This window comes from Gopherus evgoodei, chromosome 13 (assembly GCF_007399415.2).
Source record: "Gopherus evgoodei ecotype Sinaloan lineage chromosome 13, rGopEvg1_v1.p, whole genome shotgun sequence".
Taxonomy (NCBI): Eukaryota; Metazoa; Chordata; order Testudines; family Testudinidae; genus Gopherus; species Gopherus evgoodei.
In genome coordinates this window covers 32333430-32354386 of record NC_044334.1, presented here as the reverse complement: position 1 = coordinate 32354386, position 20957 = coordinate 32333430, and the positions used below count along the sequence as shown (strand labels likewise).

Here is a 20957-nt window from a genome sequence, read left to right as displayed (position 1 = left end):
TTGATTGACACCCAAATTAGTGAATGATTGGTGCGAGTCCCTCTGAGAGTGACCAATCAGAGTCCCGCAGAGGCGACCCTGCTCTCCTACTGGCTGGTAGTGGCTGAGGAGGCGTGTGCAGAGCGGGTCCGGCGAACCCGCCCCCTTAGTCGCCACCACCCAATGGGCACATCGGGGTGGGGCGCCGACTCCTCCGGGCCACGCCCATTGGCCGGGGGCTGGGGTGCTGCGGCGGCGGCCGGCGTGGAGCGGCGTCTCTCCGGCCGCGGAGGGCCGGGCCGGGGCCGGGCAGGGGGATGGCGAAGAGCCGCGGGGCGAATGGGCTGGGCGCGCCCGGGAGCCGCGAGAGCCTGGCCGGGGCCCCAGGGGAGGCGGGCGCCGGGGACGAGCTGAGCTCGCTGGGCTCCGACTCCGAGATCAACGGCGGCGGCGGGGAGCGGCGCGTGGACAAGTTCGGCTTCATCGTGGGCAGCCAGAGCGCCGAGGGGCCGTGAGTGCCGGGACCCCCCCCGGGCCGGGACACATACACACCCGGGGCGGTGTCCCCTCTCCCCATCCGGCCGGGACCCCCTCTCGCCCCCCTACCGGGCCGGGACACACACACACCCGGGGCGGTGTCCCCCCTCCCCATCCGGCCGGGTTCCCCCTCTCGCGCTCCCCCCCCCCGGGTCGGGACACCACCTCATCCTGCCAGGACCCCCCCCCCGGGCCGGGACACATACACACCCGGGGCGGTGTCCCGTCACCCCATCCGGCCGGGTTCCCCCTGTCGCTCCCCCCCCCCCCGGGCCGGGACCCCCCCTCTCGCCCCATCCGGCCGGGTCCCCCCTCTCCTCCGGGGCCGGGAGCCCCCCCATCCGGCCAGGAGACCCCCTCTTCCCCCTATCCGGCCGGAACCTCCCCTCATACTTCCAGGATTCTTCCAGGCCAGGACACATACACAAGTGGGGCCAGGCGCCCTGCATCCGGCCGGGACCCCCTCTCCCCCCTCCAGGGCCAGGACACCCTCTCATTCTGCCAGCACCCCCCTAGGCTGGGACATATACACACCTGGGGAGGGACCCCCCAGGGCAGGTCCCCCCTCTCACCCCATCCGGCCTGGACCCCCTCTCCCCCCTCCAGGGCCAGGACACCCCCTCATTCTGCCAGCACCCCCCCCCAGGCTGGAACATATACACACCTGGGGAGGGACCCCCCAGGGCAGGTCCCCCCTCTCACCCCATCCAGCCTGGACCCCCTCTCCCCCCTCCAGGGCCAGGACACCCCCTCATTCTGCCAGCACCCCCCCCCCAGGCTGGAACATATACACACCTGGGGAGGGACCCCCCAGGGCGGGTCCCCCCTCTCACCCCATCTGGCCGGGACCCCCTCTCCCCCCTCCAGGGCCAGGACACCCTCTCATTCTGCCAGCACCCCCCCCCAGGCTGGAACATATACACACCTGGGGAGGGACCCCCCAGGGTGGGTCCCCCCAGGGCCGGGAGCCCCTTCCCTGGGGGGTGCTCAAGGGGCAGGAGTCCCGGGATCACTCCTCCTCCCATCATCATGGGGATCCTCCTCTCCAGCGTGCAAAGGGGCCGCGAGTGCTGGGACTTCCTACTAGGGGGGAAAGGGTGCTGAAACCTTTGTAGAAGTGGGGGGCATCATTGCTGGAGCCAGGGGGCCATGCCCCCACTTTTTAACATGAGTGTTGTTTGGGGGAGGGACAGCGTTGGCCTCCCAAACTGGAAGCCTCGTGCAGGTGAGGAGTAGTACTTTGTGGTGGCAGAAGAGCTCTTCTCTCTCTTCTCCCCCCCCCCCCCCCCGTTCCGGCGCCATCCCCCTGAACGCCCCGCCCTCCCCCCGTCTCCACCCTACCAAATGCTGAGGAGCACAGTGCTGGTCCTGGGAGAAAACCCTTTCTGCCTCACCTGGTGGACCCCTACACCCTGCTCAGCCTCTGCCCCGAGGGAGACTACTGCGGGGAGCACTTTCCTGGACCTCAACAGGGCCCCCATGTTGCCCTCAGCATTGTCCTGGGGTGGTTCTAGGTGGGCCTTGCCGCTTGCACATGAGGGACCTCCTCTGTTCTTGGACACCCAAAGCCTGCCCATAACCTCAGGATACTCCCGCACAGGGAGTCACTCTCTGCTCTCTCTACTGCCTGCATGGCCCTGTGGCCAGGGCTCCTCCTGAGACCTGTTCCCTTTGGTCAGTAGGGAGAAGTCCCCTCGTGTGTGTGTAAGGGGTGGCGGGGGTCTAGGTCTGACCTGGGTTTGGGAAACTGGGATTCCCTCTGTTCCTGATCATGATAGGCAAGGGAGGGGATGTTGTCCCCAGTTGGCAGAGGCTGATGTTATTGTGGGGGTGTAACTTAGGAAGGGGCTTACCCGTCTGGGGGTGCGGAGCTCATGTCTGACTGGAGGCCGTGTAACCCTCAAGGGTGCAAGGGGGATAAGTGACCAGGAAGGGGGGGGGCATGTAACTGAAGAGTGGGAGGGTGGCTTATGTCTGGCAAGGTCTGATGTTGGAAGGGCCTGGTGCGAGGCTGAGACAGGCTCCAGGAGAAGGGGCTTGTCACCAAGGCTTTCTCTGGGTGGTGAAAGTGCATACAAATGCCTGCAAAGAAGAAGTCTGGAGCACGTAACAGGAGATAAGTGAGAGCCAGGGAAATAAACAACAACTTCTGGTATTTGGGGAGGGGTGGAGGAGCGTGAACCCCACCTGTCAGCTTTCTTGCCAGCGGAGTTGGGTGCTCCTGTGCTCTGGGTAGTGGAAAGGATCTTGGCTGTCTTGTGTCTCAAAGATTGTCCTGGCTTTATTTGAGCAGGGGGCTCTTGGGAGCTTGTCTCAGATCAGAGCACAATCCCAGGACCGACCAACTGACCGACCGACTAACTAACCAACCTGCTAACTTTCCTGTCTTGATTCCTATCCTGGTAAAGAGGGAGAGTGGGAAACAAAAGGAGTGTGGGGCAGACGGTAACATCTGTAACATGATTGCAGGTCCACAGGCAGCATGCTGTCTTTGGCAGCCCTGGTTTATAAAATGGGGAAGTAAAACATCAGTGTAGAGTGCATTGGAGGAAGCATGGATCCTATTAACTCTGCAGTGTGCGTCTGCAGGGCTGTTCTAGAGGCTGTCCCCGAGCAGAAAGGGAACAGCCCTTCTGCGCAGTTTTGGGCCCAGCTGCTTTTGAACTATAATTTGCTTCTAAGCACATTGTTTCCAGAAAAGAGACCGATGAACTGAAAGGAGTTAGGGCAGCACCAAATAAAAGTTCAGGGGGCTGAATGAGCTTGGCTGATTGCCCAATGGAAGTGACGGAAGCCCCAGCTGTTGGGATGCTTTAAAACTAGACTGGACAAAGCACTAACTTATGGGGAAACCTGCTGTAGGGATGAATCCGGCACTGCCCTTGCAGTGGTGTAATAGGTGCTTTCTATCTCCAATCTGGGTGCAGGGATTGGAAGAAGCTGATTGATTGCGGGTATCTGAGCTCTGTACTGGAGCGTTTGAATGGTCAGAGCATGGCCCCTGCGGTTCTGCTATGCAGCCCCTCTTAGCCCTCTGACAGAGAGCTTGAATCAAGCCTGACAATCATGCAGTAAGGCAGAGGTGGGCAGAGTACAGCCCACGGGCCACATCCAGGCTGGGGGGGGGTGGGGGGGGGGAGTCAGACTGTTTGAGGAGCCTTCTCTCCCCGGACTGCCATACAGTTTTGCAACCCCAGTGTGGCCCTCGGGCCAGAAAGTTTGCCCACCCCTGCTCTAAGGCAAGCAGTTTCCTTTAGCTGCACCTTGTATCAATGCAGCCCCTCATTCAGGGGAAATTCAGTGCAATTCCCAGTCTATGGGAGCCTCCCAGGACCTGCCTTGGGAGATAGCATGTCTAACCCAGGTGCTGTGAAACCAGCCTGCTGTGACCCCCATGCTGTGTCCTTAGAAGTTGTATGTTAGGGGCACTACCTTTAGGGGGTCTGGAGTTGGCTCATACTTGGCCTTTTGGGGCAGCTCCTTCAGACAAAGGATCCTGCTCAGAATGGATGCCAGCCACTTCCTCTGTTTTGGAGCTGGCGGTCCTGAGTGGATAGTTGCACTGTGAGGGTCAGTTCCTACCCCCACCCCCACCCCATCTTGGCAGTGTTTTCCTGAGGATGTGTCTCCCTCATACTTCTAACTCCATTGATGTTAGTGTTTCCTTGTCTATGGGCTGTTCCTTACTACTTGCATCTGGATAACTAGCTGCTTTACTTGGCCTTAAAAGGACTGAGTGGATCGCTCCATCTTGCTGAAGGAGCCTGTGTGATACTCTGCTGTTTTCCAGGAGGGACAATCTCTCATTTCTGACATATCAGAAATAAATAACTAATAATACTTTGCCCTTTTCTAGCACCTTTCACCTACTTTGCAAACACAACTTGCACCTTGACACTCCTGCAGGGCTGGTAGAATCACATGCATCACTCGGGCGGTGTTTTGCCAGCTTTTGTGACACTTTGTGCTTTTCTTAAATCCCCTGCTTCTGGGGTCATGTGATCACCTGAGAATCTCAGCTTTTGTTTTTTTAAATAAGACTCTAGGTTGCAGAGAAACTTCAAAAGCAGAAGACACAAAACCCCCACATATGTGCTATTTTTAAAATCTCCTGACTTTTGAGTGCTTAAGGCTGGCAGTGCTGCATGAGAGGTCTGGAGAACTAGGGCATAGACATTAAGTGTCTTGCCTGAAGTCACACAAGTGAGTCAGTAGGAGTCTGGAATTAGAATCCAGGTCCCTGAATGCTTTCACTGATGCAGAGGGGTCATGTCACTAACCTCCTTTAACAAAGACTTAAAGATCTTACATCTGGCATTGTGTAGGTGTGTGTGGATGTAGTTGGCTTAGCTGGGAGAGTACTTCTAGGAATCCATAGCTCAGCCACCTGTTAGCTCGCTCACCGCCAGTGCCATCCGATGGACTGATGTTTAATGTTTACGGTCAACATTTAAAGCATCCAGGAGGCTCTGCCTTTCCCTAAGGCTGGCTGCTGTTGCTAGCTGGCATAACAATGTAACACAGTGGCCCCCGTGGTTTGATGGAGTGAGCTTTAAGGCCGTGGTAACCACACGTCAACTGAATTTTTAGATCTAGCAATGCTGTTCTTGTCTTTACACGTAATAATGCTTTGCCCAGTTCCTTCAGTCTGAGGAATTCCAAGCCTTTTTCTAAACATAGATGGACTAAGCCACACATTGCCCCTGTGAAGTTGTATTGCTGTCTGACAATTCTGCAAACAGATGGTTTAACATGCCCAAGATCACAGAAGCAGGCGTAGACCCCAGGCATGTGACCCCATACCTGTGCTTTAACCATTAGATCGTCCATCCTTCCTTGCAAATGCTTTAAGAGAAATGTGAGACTTAGTGAAGCTCCAGCGATAGCTCTGTTGTGGCTGGTATTGTTGTGCAGACAGTGCTCCCAAGCGCACCCACGTTGCAGTGCAAAGAAGGGTCGAGCCTTGAAAAGATGGAATAGGAGAAGTTGGGAGATCAGCAAAGGCTGTGAAGGAGAAGGTGCTCACGGAGGAGGTTGGCCCTACGTGAGAGGATGGCGTGAACTCAGGGAGGGTCTTAACAGTAAAGTATTGGCCCTGCTGGAATAAGCTGGGAATAGAGGAGGCTTCTGTTAAATTTGTAAATAATTTCAAGGCCTGTGTGTTCCCCTTCTATCCATGATGGCAACCTCTGGCTACCTTGAGGCCTGTTTTGAATTCTGAGCACTAGATGGCTGTATATTTTTGGCCATAGTGTAATCGGGGAAAGTGTCCTGTCATCTGGTTTCCGTGGGTTCTGACTTCCTGTGATGGGAACGGAACATCTGTAGCTGTTAAAATAACCTCTGGCTCTTACAAGCAATCCAGAGGGGCTGCGGTAATGGGGAAGCAGACAGTCAATCCCAAGAAAGATTCCGCAAAGATTCAATCCCAAGAAAGATTCCGCAAGCTGACTCCCTGCCTGAACCCCCCCCCCCCGAACTCATGCAGCTGATCTACCACTAGGAAGTCTGGCTACTGAACTCTGACTTAGCTTTCTTCAGAAGCCGCTCAAACTTTGCCCAGCTGACAGCTTGCTGGCAGCCCAAAGGCTGCATTTAGTTTGTATAGAACAGGTTGGATTCTCTCCTGTTTAGCAGAGATGCACTCCATATCCCAGCGTGCAATGTGACCTCTGCTAATGGTGGAGTGTTGCAGGCTGCGGGCTACACCTCTCGTAGAGATGGAATGGCCCTGACTGCTGTAGAATGCTAAGGAATGTGCTCTGCCTGCCCCACTTTAATTGGAATCCGGTTTTGCAGCGTGATTGTTTCCAGAGTTATTTCTGTGGCAACACCCAGAGAAAGTGAGCCGGGCAGGATCTGTTAGTTGTGACCTCATTTGGGGCGGGAGTGGAAATTACAGCATGTTCCTCTAGCTGGCTACGTAGCTACCTGTGATCATAGCTACCTGTGATCGGCATCTCTGTAATTTGTGGGCATGAGATAAGCCGCTAGCAGCCCATTTGTTTTGAGCCGCTGTGCCGTTGCTGCTGATGGGGTGGCTAGTGGGTCAGCGAGAGGGCCGCTCTAGCCTGGCACAGAGTCAGCCGCTAGGGTGTCTGGTAAAGTTGTTTAACCACTTGGTGCGAGTGTATCCTTAGTACTCTGAACATGAGTGTAAAGTTCTCTAAAATGCCAAGCAGTGCAGTCTAGTGGGTACAGCTGGGAGTTGGGACCCTCAGTTCCTGTCCATGTTCTGCCGCAGATTCACTGTGGCTTGGGGAAACAGGCAGAGCAGTGATTTTCGCATCTGTAAAACGGAGGTGTGTGTGTCCTCTTGAGCAGTAAGGGCATGCCTAATACCCACACATCCTCCTCAAGCTGGTAATGGGGGGGGAAGGTCTCATGGGCTTTTTTTTTTTTTAAACAGCAGCCCATTAGATCCTTTCTCTCTTGTTAAGGGAATCCTGGCGCAATGCTGCTGTGAATTCAGTGTGCCTGGAGGAGGGTGTTCGTAGAATATCAGGGTTGGAAGGGACCTCGGGAGGTTGTTGGACTAAGAACCCCCTGTTCACAGCAGGACCAATTCCCAGACAGATTTTTACCCCAGTTCTCTAAATAGCCCTCTCAAGGATTGAACTCGCAACCCTGGATTTAGCAGGCCAATGCGCAAACCACTGAGCTATCCCTCTCCGATGTTAACTCATTGTTTAAAATCATCCTTGAGCCTGACCTCTGGCCATCAGTGTGCTCAGCGCTGTACCAGCTGCATCCAAGAACTTTCGGTCTGAGACAGTGATCGAGGCTGCTGAGTTGTATGAATCCCCATCAGAATCAGCTAGCCGTCAAGGAGTGCTTCTGCAGGTGACTGACATACCGGGAAGGTGCATGGGCGGCTCCAATAGCTCTGCCAGCTGGAGCCAAGGGAATTAGAAGTGCCTTGTGCTGGATCAGGCAGTGTGAGGCATCACCTCCTCTGAGAGGTACTACGTCCAGGATTTCGAGTTCCCTTCCCATGCGTCCTGGTGAGGGTAACTGGCATGCCTGATGCTCTGCTGGCTCTGGGCTTTACAATTCCCCCTCCAGGTGACCTGATCAGCAACACTGCTGCTGAGAACAGTCAGTAGGGCTGTTGTGACTCTGCCCATGGCTGATGGCATTCTCGCATGCACTTCCTGTTTCCATACAGGGCACTTTCTCTGCTTGTGGCACATGGCTGAATTCCAGTAACTGTTTTCTGTTAATCTGCTTCAGCTAATGCTCTGTTCTCCTGGTCCTTGGCCCTCCATTTGGTGCAGCCTTGGCCCTGTGTTCCTGACTTGCTGGGATTGTGGGTGAGAAAGGACTGATGTCAGTCCAGAGCTGTTTGTGTGTTAGTTTCTGGGCTAGGATACAGTAATCGAATGAGTTGGGAACAACTCATGGGGTCGTTATTTTGGGCTGGGGGATACGTGGGATTCATTGCTTCCTCCCCTTCAGATCCCCACCTGCAGCCTTTAGGACCGCTGGAGATGCTTCCTGCCTATCCTCAGTGCTGCTCCTTCAGTCAGTGTCGTTTGGGGGTGGTGGTGAGGGGCTCACTCCTCAGGGAAGGAGCTGCTGCCTCTGCAACATGCTGTGGGAGCAGCGAAACGGGACCCTGGGCTGGTTCATGGCAGCATTTCATGGACAGGCTCCTCTGCCATTCCAGTGCGTGCCGGTGAGAGGGGAGTGCCCTGGCCTGTAAAGGGAAGCGTGGCTCTGAGTAGTGTAATCCCTCTTGGAGGCGAGGGGAGCCCTTATGTGGGGCAGCGTTCAAGCCTCCAGGCTAGGAGTGGAAGAGCTCTTCAGTATGGAATGGAGGCTGGCACAGAGTCAGGGCAAAGGCTGATTCTTAAACCATCCAACCAACCACCTGCCAGGTCACACTGACCTGCCCTTTCTCATATGCCCATCCCCATGGAGTCCGGGCTGTGCAAGGACCCTTAGTTCTTTCCAGGAGCAAAGCTTCCCTCCCCCACAAATTAATGCTTTTTAAGAGAACTGTAATGGAGGTGGCTCACTTCCTCCTGTGCACCCAGCAGGAGGCTGCTGCCATGTGCAGGAGGCCCGGCAGTGAGGAGCTGACATTATACATGGCAAGGAGCACTTGCAGACACATTAGCCCAGGTCAGAGGCTTATGGTTCAGCTGGAGGGGCTCTTCTGTAGGGAGGGTTCCAGAGCTGCTGCCCTGTAATCTAGGCTTCCCCGTGCTGCATCCATGTGCAGGGCAGCTTCTAGAGCAGCAGGGAGGCAACTTTGCTGGGGGGTGATGGTTCTCGACAGTTCCTGAATGTCAGCTGGTATCAGGATGGGCTGTGGGAGGAACTTTGGGATCCCCTGGGCTGGTAGCTTGGGCAGCATGTGCTATATCATCCTGGTCCAGCAAAATATTGACATGCGTGTAGAACTTTAAACCTGTGGCCCCGTCCCATTGGTGCGGCTCCTCATGGTTGAAGTGCTGTGTACTGACGTGCTGGTGTCGGGGTCAGGCAGCCATGGAGAAGCAGATGCAAAGGCAGGAATCACTGAGTGCGCACAGCTGTGCCAGCTGCCTTTGGGGGACACCTGAGCCTTCCAAGGGGCCCAGCCTACAGAGCGTTCAGCAGCAGCTGCCAAGTCCTCCCCTCCCCTGCCCACCGTCCTGACCTTGTGTGGCGGGTTCCTTGTTGTGTGAGATGGGTCTGGACCCTGCACCCCCTTATGTGAGCTTGTGCCAGCTCCATAGACAGAGCCCAACTTCCTGAGCACACTCCTCACCCCTGGACTTCATTGGGTGCTGCGGGCCAGCTGGCCTGGATAACTGGGTTGAATCCCCAAGCTGGTCCAGGTGGACTCAGATGGCAGCTGGGAGCAGGGGTCACCCACCATCTCCGGGGTTGACCCTTCCTCTTCCATAGATGCCCCACTTGGATCAGCGATGCCATCTGTTGCTGTTTCAGGGGCCTGTCAGCAGGGCCCTGGGCTGGGTTGTGGTCACAGCACCACCCGCTGGATGGCTGGCTGAAGTGAGAGCCCACGGGATGAAGCTGTACGCCAGTGGTCCCCAACCTTTTTCATCTGACAGGAGCCAGATGACGAGCCACAGAGGACTGTGTCGGCGGACAAGCATCCACCGAAATGCCGCCGACAAGCTGAGCCAGGGTCTGTACGGCGCGAGGCAGAGGCACAGCCTGGTCATGATGGTTCTGCACTGAAAGCAGAAGTGAGGGTGTGACCATGGCTGTGGTGAGCGTGGTTCTTGCAGAAGGTTAAAGGGGGACATGCTCATTCCACACGGACTGGGACTGTAGCTGCTGGCTCTGCGTGGTGACCGAATTGCCTCCCTTCTGCCTGAACTTGTGTAGTATGAGGGCTAAATCAGACCTGGGCTGAACTCGGATTGTGCTGGTTTGAGGTTTCCAGTATCCGCTTTGTAGCTCAGTGCTATTAGGTGACACAGGCACTAGCATTTCGAGTGTCAGTACTGCACTGTATCGCTTGTAGGAAGCCATGTACTGTAATACTTGGTGATGGGGGAAGGCTGCATTACAGGCTGTGGTGGGCTGTCACTTTCCTGATGTGATTAAAAATCTCCCCCAGGGTATCGGAGCTGAATTTCTCATGACATGCTGCTTGTTCCCAGCCCAGCGCCTGCTGGGCTCCATCTTTCCTGAGTTGGTGGAGGTGCACACAGCTGTTAAAGGATGGTGCACGCCTGTGGCAAGGAGCCCGTGTGAAAGGCCTGTCTCCCCTCCGTTGCAGGTGCCATCCAAGTTGCATGTGGATTGCTCCTGTGGGCACAGCACAGGCCGTTCCTGGATGCAGGGTCTAACTCAATTTCTTGCCTCTCTGCGCTGTGGGTTGGTGCCAGTTCTTTAGCTTCCCGGGCTCAGGGCTTGTGCTGCACTGAGGGATGATATCTGAAGTGCTGGCTGGTCTCATTGGATGGGGGCTGGTCTGGGAGGAAGAGGGCTGTGGCTTTGCTTTACATCCAGTAAAAGTCTTCATACCGGTGGAGAGTGTAAAACCGCTGCCAAGTTCATGAGCGCTCAAGTCCATCTTGTCCCAAGCGCATCCTCTGAACCAGGGCTGATCTGCCATCGGATCCCAGGCCTGAGCCCAGATGTTGCTATTGCTCTGTAGGACAGTCTGGGGCTGGTGGGAGGTAGATCTCTGGCAGACCTGGACCCTGGCTTTGAAGCATCCCCTTGGCAGTACTTGAAGCTGTTAAGAGGGGGTTGGGGCGATGTCTGGAGCTGGCTTTGACTCCAACCCAGGCTCTTGAAATCCATCCCCCAAACGCAGGGATCAGAGGCAGTGCAGAAAATGACTGGTATTAATTGTAGAGGACCTGGAAGGCCTACTGAGCTGCCGAGGTCAGGATCTGGCTAGTGGCTCCCCGTGAGTAACACCCAGCTTGGGTAGACATGCACGCGCTAACTTGGATCCAGCTAGTGCACTAAAACCCGCAGTGTGACCACAGTGGTATGGGTGAAGGCTCGGGCTAACCACCCAAGTCCAGTCCCTATTGATGGTTAGCCTGGGCCACCGTGGCCACGTCACTGGTTTTAGAACACAGGCACAATCAAAGCTAGCACGTTCCTCTACCTGACCTGGGAATTGCGTCTCCCTGCTGCAGTGTAGATGCACCCTAAGAAGCTGGTGCTGCCGGTTGTCACTGGCTGCCAGTCTAGAGTCTGCTCGTGCAGCACCCTGCCGTGGTTTGTTCTTCAGAGCTCTGAAGTTAACGTTCCTGCCCAGTAGAACAGGGCAAGGGCTGCTGCCTGTGTCTGTATGCAGAGTGGCCCACATGCTCCAGGGTTCTGGAGTAGCTTAATGGCGCCTGTATCTTGTTCTTTCTCCTGCTTCTGGCTCAGGAACGAGACACTGACTTACATTGCTGCTGTTAAAGGTTTAGTACTTGGGGCCTAATCAGGCCTGGGCCCCCATTGTGTTAGCTGCTATATAAATCTGTCCAGACGCAGTGCCTGCCCTGCTTAGCTTACAGTCTGACTAGTGGCAGCTGTTCCCCCCCACCCCCCAGGCCATCGCTGGCCAGTGTCTCGCAGAGACACGGGGAGCTGGCTCGGGGTGAGTCAGGAAGGGTGTAAGGAGAGGAATGGGCAAGCCAGGCTGGTGTCATTGCTGGTGCGGTGGAGGTGGGGGGTTTGCAGGATGCAAGACTAGATAGGGAAGGGGCACCTGGGAGGGTTCTTGAAGGTGGGGCCAAGGCGCTGGCATCTCCAGTGGGGAAATGATGGGAGCTGGTGCAGGTGGCAGAGCAGCAGGCCGGGAAGAGGAACCTGCATGCAGACTGGAAGGATGAGGTGGAGCACCAGGGGTCAGGACAGAACAGCCTGGGCTGTAGGAATGCAGCAAAGTGTGATGCTGCCGGGCTGCAAGGAGAGGGCCAGGGGAGTCGAAGCTGAGCCCAGGTTAGAGGTCTGTGTCGTGAGCATGCAGAGTAGGAGGGTTGTATGCGAGGGGGATTCTCAGCAAGCACTTGTCCCAGGGAGCCTGGGCGAGTTAGAGCCATTCCCCGGGCGCTCCAGGTGGCAGCAGCAGCACGGGGGGATGAGGCGCATGGAGCAGGTGTTCTTGTAGGTGAAATCCTCTGAAAGGGGCTGCAGGCTCCCAGTTCCACTTGCTGTGACTGGAGCGATGCTAAATCCCAATTTGGTGGCTTTGCCCCATGTGACATGTTCTCTTCTCTCCCCCATCCCCTAGGCTGGAGGAGGTGCCACTGGAGGTGCTGAGGCAGAGGGAGTCCAAATGGCTGGATATGCTCAATAACTGGGACAAATGGATGGCCAAGAAGCACAAGAAGGTAAGTGCACCTGAAAGCTCCAGTGCTTTTCTCCCAGCTGTCCTGTAACCCTGGCTCTGGCAGCTCTCACTTTGGGGTGTTGGGACCCAGTGGGTCTGTGTAAATGCCCCCGGGACTGGGGGTTTCCTTCCTTGGTGTGAGTTCCCTCTGCCTAACCCTCTCCAGACCCTCAGCTGTGCTCATCCAAGCAGGGCGCTCAGAGGTGTGAGCAGAAGACAGATCGTGAGCTGACTCATCCTTGGAGCTGGGTAGGGAGTTTTCTCACAGGCCTCTCTCATTCAGGGAGAGAACAGTGGGGCTGGGTGGTGCCCTCTCTGCCTTTCTGGGAGCTGTTTGGCTTTAGCTGCCGTGGTGTCACTGTACTGGAGCAGCTAGTGGTGGGGCAGCTTGGCCTTAGCAGAGCCTCCTTTTCCCCCTCTGGGGGGTGTCCTAATGTGAAGGGGAGAGGGGCCTGGCCCACTTTGTTCCCATCTCCCCTAGGTCTTCAAAGGCAGAGTCCCACGTTCAGACATCAGCTCTGGGGAGCCGAGCCATGGCCCAGTCTTAGCATGGGGTTGGGGGGTGTGGGGGGAGAAGGGGAGCGTGCTTAAAGGTTAAAAGCAAAATTCCTTCCCAGTCTAACACCTGACTTAATCCTGAATGTTTGAAATCCACGTTTCCTCACTGATGCTGCTTGCTCCGCTGTGTGGTCTTCCCAGACAATGGAAATATACTAGTCAGTTTCACTTCTAGCTTTGTTCCCTGTGCCTGTGCTGAAATGTTTGCATTGCAAGTACAGAGCAATGGGAACACAAACTACGTTTCCATTGACACCTTTAATTTCATTGGCATCATGGGAATCTCAAACTCTGAGCTTTGTGTGTAATGTTTCCCTTTTGGACTTGAATGGACGTGGCTAAGGGCTTGGTGGCAGTATAGCCACTCACTGGCTGAACCCCTCTCAGAGGAGCCATTTCCTCTTGTGCCAGGGTCTGTTTTCTCATTACTAGGGGGGAATCAAACTTTTAAAAAATGAAAAACAGAACTGCAGAGTTCAGTGCAGTGTCTTGGCTAGGTCTGTGTCCGTACTGCTGCAGTGCCCAAAGGCTCAGTGACCATTGGAGCCCTGCTGAGCATCGCCCAGCTCAAACGCAGACTGGCTCTCTGCCCTGAAGTTAGATTCCTACGTTATCTCTATTTAGGTCAGTGAGGTTTCCCATAGGTTGCTAATCTATATCCATCCCTGTTACTGGGATCTAAGAGATGGGTTCTGTTGTTACTCATGGGCTGTACAAGGGCAAACCAGATTGTCTTAGTCTCCTTTTGCCCCTTGATAGCACAGTTCTGTCTGGAGTGCAGAACTCACCTGGCTCCTACTTGTTTCTCTGTTACCGTCCCTAATAAAACCAGATGCAGCTGAGGATGCTTCTGGCAGCATCTTTCCTAACTCTCGTGCTGTTCCTCTGAGCAGAGCAATCACTCATTCTACTGCTTGAGTGAAGTCCGCAGAGCTCCCAGGAGAAGGCAGGTGAGCAGGCCAGGCGAGCTCCTGGGCAATCAAACTGCTTTTGCTAAGGCCTCTTGCTAGTAACGCAGGTTCCAGCCCTGCAGTGGTGCCCCACCTGCATTCTCGCAAGCCTGAGAGACTGCTTGGTGCTTTCAGTCAAACCCTGGGCACAGTGCTGCAGAGATCCGCCCAGGGATCAGTCCTAGCTGCAAGGAGGAAGTCGAGTGTCCGGGGCTAGCAGTCAGGAGCAAGAGAGTCCTAGCTTGCTTCCAGGCTGAGAGCGGTTCTTTGGCCGCACCACAGCTGTCCAGTCTGTGCAAGGCTGTTCTGGGGTAACTCCCTTCATGCAGACCTCCCTATCCTGAAGCATCAGGACTGAACAGCTCTTATTATCTTTAGCTGCTGATGTCAATGGTCCCTTATCCTGGCCTGTTGAAATCCAACTGTGCACATGTTATGCTGTGCGTGCCTTGGGCTTCAGCATTCCCTTTCAGTGTCACCTCATTCTCACCTTGTGGGACTGGTTAAAGGGAAACGTGATCATACACTGACCATGTGCATTACATGTGTAAGGGTCCCCTCAAACCTCTCCAGACTAACCGATCAGCCCGGGCATTGTACATGAGCACTGCCTTCCTGTGCACTCTTCCAGGGTGGGACAGCCTGAAATGGACAAGTCCTACTGGAGAGTGAGTCCCATTGCTTTAGTCCAAAGCCTGCCCTCCCTTCTCATCCCAGATTTTTCTGCTGCATTTGGAGAAAACAGGCTGCTCAGTCTCTACACCATTCGCAGGCACCGAACTCTCCAAATCCTCTCTTCGATTTTGAGGTTGGGCAAGGGCAGTCGCACAGGCAGGTCTGAATTGAGCTCCCATTCCTTGCTTCTGCCTGACCTGTCCGTTCTACTGTTCCTCTGTACAGAGCAATCCAGGGAAGGGGAACTTCTAATGCTAGTGCCGTGAGATGATTGATTGGAGCCAGAGCATGAAGCCAACAGCCAGGCTCAGCATTTCTGGGTCTGCCGCAGCCCAGCGAAGTCACGTGTCTCCATGGAGCAAACACTTGTCCAGATCCCATTTCAAAGGACTGATAGATGATTGATAAACCCAGGGTCTCTGCTGGGAACGCCTCACTGGGCTTACGCAGAAGCCAATTCCCATCTGCACTGCCCCAGAATATGTGACACTTCCCCTCAAGCCGACCAAGAGGCTCTGACCTGTGTTCTATGAATAACAGAGGGCTGCCAGCACCTCTCGCTGAACGTTGGTGGCAGGACTAAGGCTGGGGGGGAGCAAGTCTGTTCCTGGGGTGGGGGCTTCCTGTAAAATCCCAGTACTGGAGCCCCTCACTGCTCTGCTTCTGGGCTTGCAGCCTTCTGTCAGGTGTGCGTAGAGTTGGGGGGTGGGGTGGGGAGTGCGAGTCACCGTCACCAAGACTTCCCTGCTGGCGTTAACCAGGATTCCCTGTCTCCGGGCATGCCAAGACTCCCTCCTGGGCCTATTCCTGCCCAGCCCTTCTCAGGTGCTCTGGAGACTCTGCTCAGCAGCACACCCCAAGCACCTGCACCCCTCACTTCTGCTTCTCCCTGCTCTTCCGTCCTGGTGGGCCCTCCAGACACACAGCTTTGGCACATTTCTTCGGCTTCACCTTCTCCCTGCTGTGCATCGCTTCCCACCTTGTCAGATTTTGCCCACCAGGTATTTGATCCAGAGCCCCCTCCTGTCTCTCACTGCCCCCAGAAAGGATCAGGACAGGTGACCCAGGGAGAGGTTCTCTTTCTGCAGATACTGCTTGAACACTGGAGTTAAAGTAACAAGTGAAACTGGCAAGACTTCTTCAGCAGTGATCCTGAGAAGGGAGGTTGGGCTGTTCCCGAGGGCACGTGCTGCAAAGGAGAAGGCGCTCTCCGGTGGCAGGGACAGGGCTTGCTGGTGCCTGATTGGTTGAGCGGTCAGGAAGGAGAGGGGCGCTGAGTTCTGCTGAGCAATCCCAGCAGGGGGTGATTTTGAACTGGCTCCTGGTCCGAATGGGGAAGCCGCGGACAGGCCCACGCTCTGTGGAAGAGGATGGCTGGTGGAGCTATGCACAGGTTGGAGTGGAGAGCTGGGACTCGGAGATCCTCACTGTGTGGGGCAGTGGGCTGAGGTCAGAGGAGGTGAAGGCCTAGCTTTGAGCTGGTAGCACTACTGAGGGATGGTGCAAGCAGGCGGCACTGGTGCTGGGAGATGTGGGAAGACAGTGCAAAGTTAGTGGCTGCCCACCAGTGTAGGACCCAGTGTGGTATGGAAACAGCAGGACTCTGAATGTTGCTTGTGCTTAAAATCCTGCCTGCCAAAATCAGTTCAGCCCTCGAGCCTGAGGCACAGTATCTGTGAAGCCTGGGATGCTGCAGCTCTGGCCTCGGCTCTTCCCATCCCTGGCACAAAGGGCTGCAGGGAATGAGCATTGAGGTGAGTCTTCATGGCCTAAAAATCTCAGGCATCTTGGCTGGGCTGCCATCCCCTCATGGCTGGGTTCGGCTCCCAGATTTGCATCCTCGTTCCCTGTGGTGCAGGGCTTGCGCCTGGGCCTTGTTCCCACTGTCCCCGTATGCAGCCTTGTGCCAGGGTGAAGGGAGCAGAGCTTGGCGCTGCCGGGCTGAGTAGAAGCCAGGGCACAGATAATCCATCAGCCTCTAGCTGTCTGAGCAGGGCCTGGCCCGGGTGCCACTTATCCAGTTGGATATCTGACCCGAAAGTGTTCTTGCTCCCAGCTCTGCTTCCTCCTTGCCTGTGAAACCAGTGGGAAGGGGACTGTGGCTTTAAAAGAAGCCGTCAGCGTTTCAGAGATGCCTGCTGCTCTGGGCGCTGTGCACCGTGCTTCCTGTTAGTGTGAAGGCTCTGCACTGCCCAGGGCCTTGCTCTGCTTGGGAGTTTTGTTCAGGCTGATTGTGTTGGAAGCTGCCCTGGCGCGTAGACCAGGAAGTGCTGTGTTTCCAGGAACACGGTTCTCACTTGGGGTGGGGGCTAGCATGTGCAGTTACTGCCCATTGTTGAGGAGTCTCAGCCATGTGGCCGTAAGCCAAAGCAGCTTCTGCTAGGCCAGATATGACTGGCCAGTAGCTCAGCAGCAAAACAGAACAGCGGCTTCTGTGCACTGGGAGAGGGGCTGAAAGCTGCAGGACCTCAAGCTTTGACTGGTGGCACTGGATACATGCAAGAGAAATCATCTCTGCCCCATAACTGAGGAGTAATATGTGCCATAGCGGTGAAGCAGCTCATGGAGAGGGCTGCTGGAGTTGCACCTGCCCTCTCCTCAGGTTCCTGTGTCTTGGGATTTCCTGGTTTCCCTTTGACACTAGTGTCCTCCTTACTGGGCTCTGAAAAGCACCCGTCTGTCTCTGGTGCTTCCCTGGGTGCCAGGTGGACAGATGACTGCAATTCTTAGAGTGAGAGTAAACAGGCCCATGTCCAGCTCGTTCTGATTATACGGAGGGGTCACTGGGTTCGGATTCTTCCTCTCACATAGCTGACTGCACCCTTCCAGTCCCCCCAGTATCAGTGGGACTGTGGGTGGTGCTGCGATTCCATCTTTATCTGCCTTCCCCCTATTGGAGATGTCCCCTGCCTGGCCAGTGGCGCATTGGGGTCTTTGGTAGAGGAGGTGTCTGCTGGGCTGATCAGCACAGCCTCAAACAGCTGGACTCCTGACGGAAGCAGCTGCTACAAAGTGACTGGACCATGCTGAGAGGTGCCCCTAAATCTACCCTGTGCACCCTGGCTGGGCCATAGCCAAGGGTTGCGTTCCATCTGCCGCCATCCCTGTCTCTTCCTAATCTCACTTTTGTGTACAGAGAAGCTGTTTCTAGCATCATTAAGTGTCAAGATCTGAGTGGCAGCTCAGGGCTTGGGTGAATAAGTCCTGGCTGGGAGCTTTGGGTGCTTCTAGGGCGCTGGGAGGCTGACAGGTCGGCTTTGGTAGCCCTAGTGGCAGATGTGTGGCAGGTTCCCGGCCAGCCCATTTACTGTAGGAGGGCTGAGTAAGGAAACATCAGGGCGTCTTCCTGCGTTGCCAGAGCTGCCTCCATGTGGCAGGGCTCCGGCAGGGTGACTGGAGCAGCCCCACTGCAATCCACTGACGGCCTCTTCCTTGATCTGAAGGGACCCCTGGGACCCTCCAGTCTGACCTAACACGTGCTGAGAACTGCCCTGAACGAAAGCCTGTCTGAACTGGAGTGGCTGTTGGAGAGGCTTCCAACACCTGTGGATTCTGCACTGTGGGCAGCTTTTAACCACACCCATTGGTGGATCGTTCCAGTGGTTAGTTACTCTCGCTGTTAAAAATTTGTGCCTTATTTTCCTGTCGGAATTTGTCTAGCTTCAGCGTCCAGACATTGGATCATATTATCCCTTCCTTTGCTGGCCTGCGGAGCCTGCTGTCCAATATCTGTTCCCCATGTAGGTGCTTAAACTGATCACGTCCCCCCTTACCTTTTTCTACGCTAAACACAGAGCTCCTGGGATCTGTTGCTCTAAGGTGTTTTCTAACCCTGCAGTCATTCTCAGGCTCTAAATTCATCAGGCTGAATAGCCCATTGGGCAGCGGTCTCTGTGCCTCAGCCTGTTTCCTGGCAGCCAGAGAGCGCTGCTGATTCTCCCCTTTGTGGGGAGGCAGGCAGCTGCCTCGTGATTTGGACTTTGGTCCCAACTGAACCAGGACCGGCGCTAGAGTTTTTCACGCCCTAGGCACACGGCCATTTCACTGCCCCGTGCGCCGCTCCCGCGGCTCTGGTGGAGCTGCTGCAGCCATTCCTGTGGAGGGTCCTCTGGTCCGCGGCTCCGATGAAGCTGCTGCAGCCATGCCTGCGGGAGGCCCACCGGAGCCACGGGAGCAGCCGACCGTCCGCAGGCATGCCTGCGGCAGCTCCACCGGAGTCGCGGACCAACGGACCCTCCGCAGGCACGGCTGCGGCAGCTCCACCAGAGCCGCCTGCTGCCTCCCTGGCAAAATGCCGCCCCCTGAAAATCCTGGCGCCCTAGGTGATTGCCTAGTTCGCCTCAGTGGAAGTGCCAGCCCTGAACTGAACATGTACATCCAAAAACTACTGCAGGTTGTGGATGTTTGATACAGTTGGCTGCTGTGGCGGCTGCTGCTACCCCTCAGGCCTGGCCTGGCCTGTGGATAGCAGGGGGTGTTGCAGCTGGTTAGATGGGAATGCACTGGCAGTGCTGGCATGGGAAGGGGTCTGTCACTGCTCTTGCCTGGCTCCAGCCACTGCCATTATGCTGCAGCCTTGACCTAGCCAAAGGATGTTCTGATGGAAATGCTCCCTTGTTCCTCTTGCACAGAGCTACTGGGAGTTATCTGGCTCCTACAAGACGGTCCAACTCAGCAGAGTCCTTTTTGGTACACCGTGCCCAGTTAACCTGTGGAATTCACTGCCACAGGATGTGGCCAAGAGCTTGGTAGATTCAGACACTCACTGGGGCAAGTGTCCGATCCTTATCTACTATTGCAGTACACAGGATAAGAGAGAAAAACCCTCATTCCAACTAGTAACTGATGGAGGTTGGGAAAAAACTTCCTGGGGAGACAGGTATTCCTGAACTGCCAGCTGGTGGGTTTTTGCACCTGCATCTTAAGTAGCTGGAGCTTTTCTGCTGTCAGGGTACTGGCCTAGATAGGTCTCAGGTCTGATGTGCTGTGGCAATTCCTAGGCTCCTAAGAGAGGGTCACTGGGGCCCTCCACCTCCTGGCTGCAAAGGTGGGCGTTGTGAACATGGGGGGAGTGGGGCTGATCATTTGAGCTCACCCAAACACTATGTTGGTTTGGGTGCACCAAAGCTATAGCAGAGTCAAGCTTCCCCTCCCCCAGTGGGGAGATGCTTCCTGCAACACTGCTGCCTCTCCTCCCTGGAGCGTGCCACCTCGTGCCCAGCAGCCTAGCCCTGGCTCAGCACTAGGGATGCAGGGAGAAGGCAGTGGGAAGCAGCAGCTTCCATATGCCTGGCTGCCTTCCACTCTTCCTCTGTGTGCAGGCACTCAGCTGTTCTCTGGCATTGCAGAGCTTGTAGGAAGGCTGTGAGGATCAGTGCGGGCAAGGAGTGAGGGAAGGGCTCTGTTTTGTTTCATAATACAAATCCCCGGCTGAGTCTTGCTGGGTGGCTGAGTCCTGGGGAGGGCTGATCCTGACCTAGACGCTGCTTTGTCTTGCTCCTGACGTGGACTGTGACACTGCAGCCATCCCCAGCTCCAGCTGCTGTCTCTGAACCTTTAAACTTTCCCCTGCACTGCCCAGAGGCAGCCGCCCCTTCCCGCAGCTGCAGGGAGCAGTTGAGGCTGAGGGGTTTGTATATTTGCATGGTTCCCTTGAAGTCATTAAGGAAGCCCTGGTGGCTCCATTCTGCCGGTGAATGGCCTGAATTGAATTCCAGGGGTTTCCTGTTAGCTTTGCTCATGGAGCAGGGAAGCAGCTCGTTATCCACCCTGACATTTCCCCCCATGGATGCTCCCAGAATGCAGATTCCAGATCCCCACCTCCTGGACTAAGAGGGCTGGAGCAGACCTTTAGCCACTGCTCAGCTGACTGCAAAAACAAAACTGCAACACAATCTTGTTCCTCTGGCTCCTGGCGTGAAATGGCAGCTCCCTCGGATTGCCTGGGCTTGCAGCAGCCAGGTCCGTCTCCCAAAGCTGAGGCCACATTCGGGAGCAGGGCTGGGGGGACCGAAGAGCCACCAAAGCAGTTGCCAGGCTGCCTGCAGGGGTTGAGGTCTTGCATCTCTGCTGGCACCCTGGGGCTGCATGGAACTGGGCTGATCATTCACACAGTGTGAGGGTTCGTAATGTGAACTGGTTCCTGGTGCTGCAGGAATTTTCCCCTAAGCTTCCCGAGCAACTCAAAGCCTTGACTGCGGCTGCGCCAAGCTGTGAGTTTGATCCCGTCTGAGTATTGGTGCAGGAGGGCGGGAGTGGTCTGGTTCTCCGTGTGCCTGAGGGTCACCCCATAGCGTGCTCTGAGCTGTACAGTGCCACTGTTGGCAAGATGCCAGTGTCGGCCAGCATTATGTCTGCATGCCCGTCCCATTGACTCTGTCAGGTGCTAGTCCAGCCTGGCCAGAACTTGGAGCCGGATGTAAACCCAGGCCCCTCATCTCAGTGCTCAGACA

At 55.8% G+C, this 20957-nt stretch overlaps 1 protein-coding gene across 2 annotated transcripts in view; it reads left to right on the top strand.

The window, feature by feature from the left end:
* Positions 1 to 288: 288 nt before the first annotated feature.
* Positions 289 to 20957, top strand: part of TBC1D10A (TBC1 domain family member 10A) — a 36156-nt gene continuing 15487 nt past the window's right edge. The window contains exons 1-3 of one of the 2 annotated variants that reach the window (XM_030583122.1): positions 403 to 490; positions 9582 to 9742; positions 12224 to 12323. In XM_030583122.1, coding sequence (XP_030438982.1) covers positions 12279 to 12323 — 45 coding nt within the window. In that variant the 5' untranslated portion in view covers positions 403 to 490; positions 9582 to 9742; positions 12224 to 12278. Of the gene's footprint in view, positions 491 to 9581; positions 9743 to 12223; positions 12324 to 20957 lie in introns of both variants that reach the window. The other variant, XM_030583120.1, reaches the window with a different exon arrangement.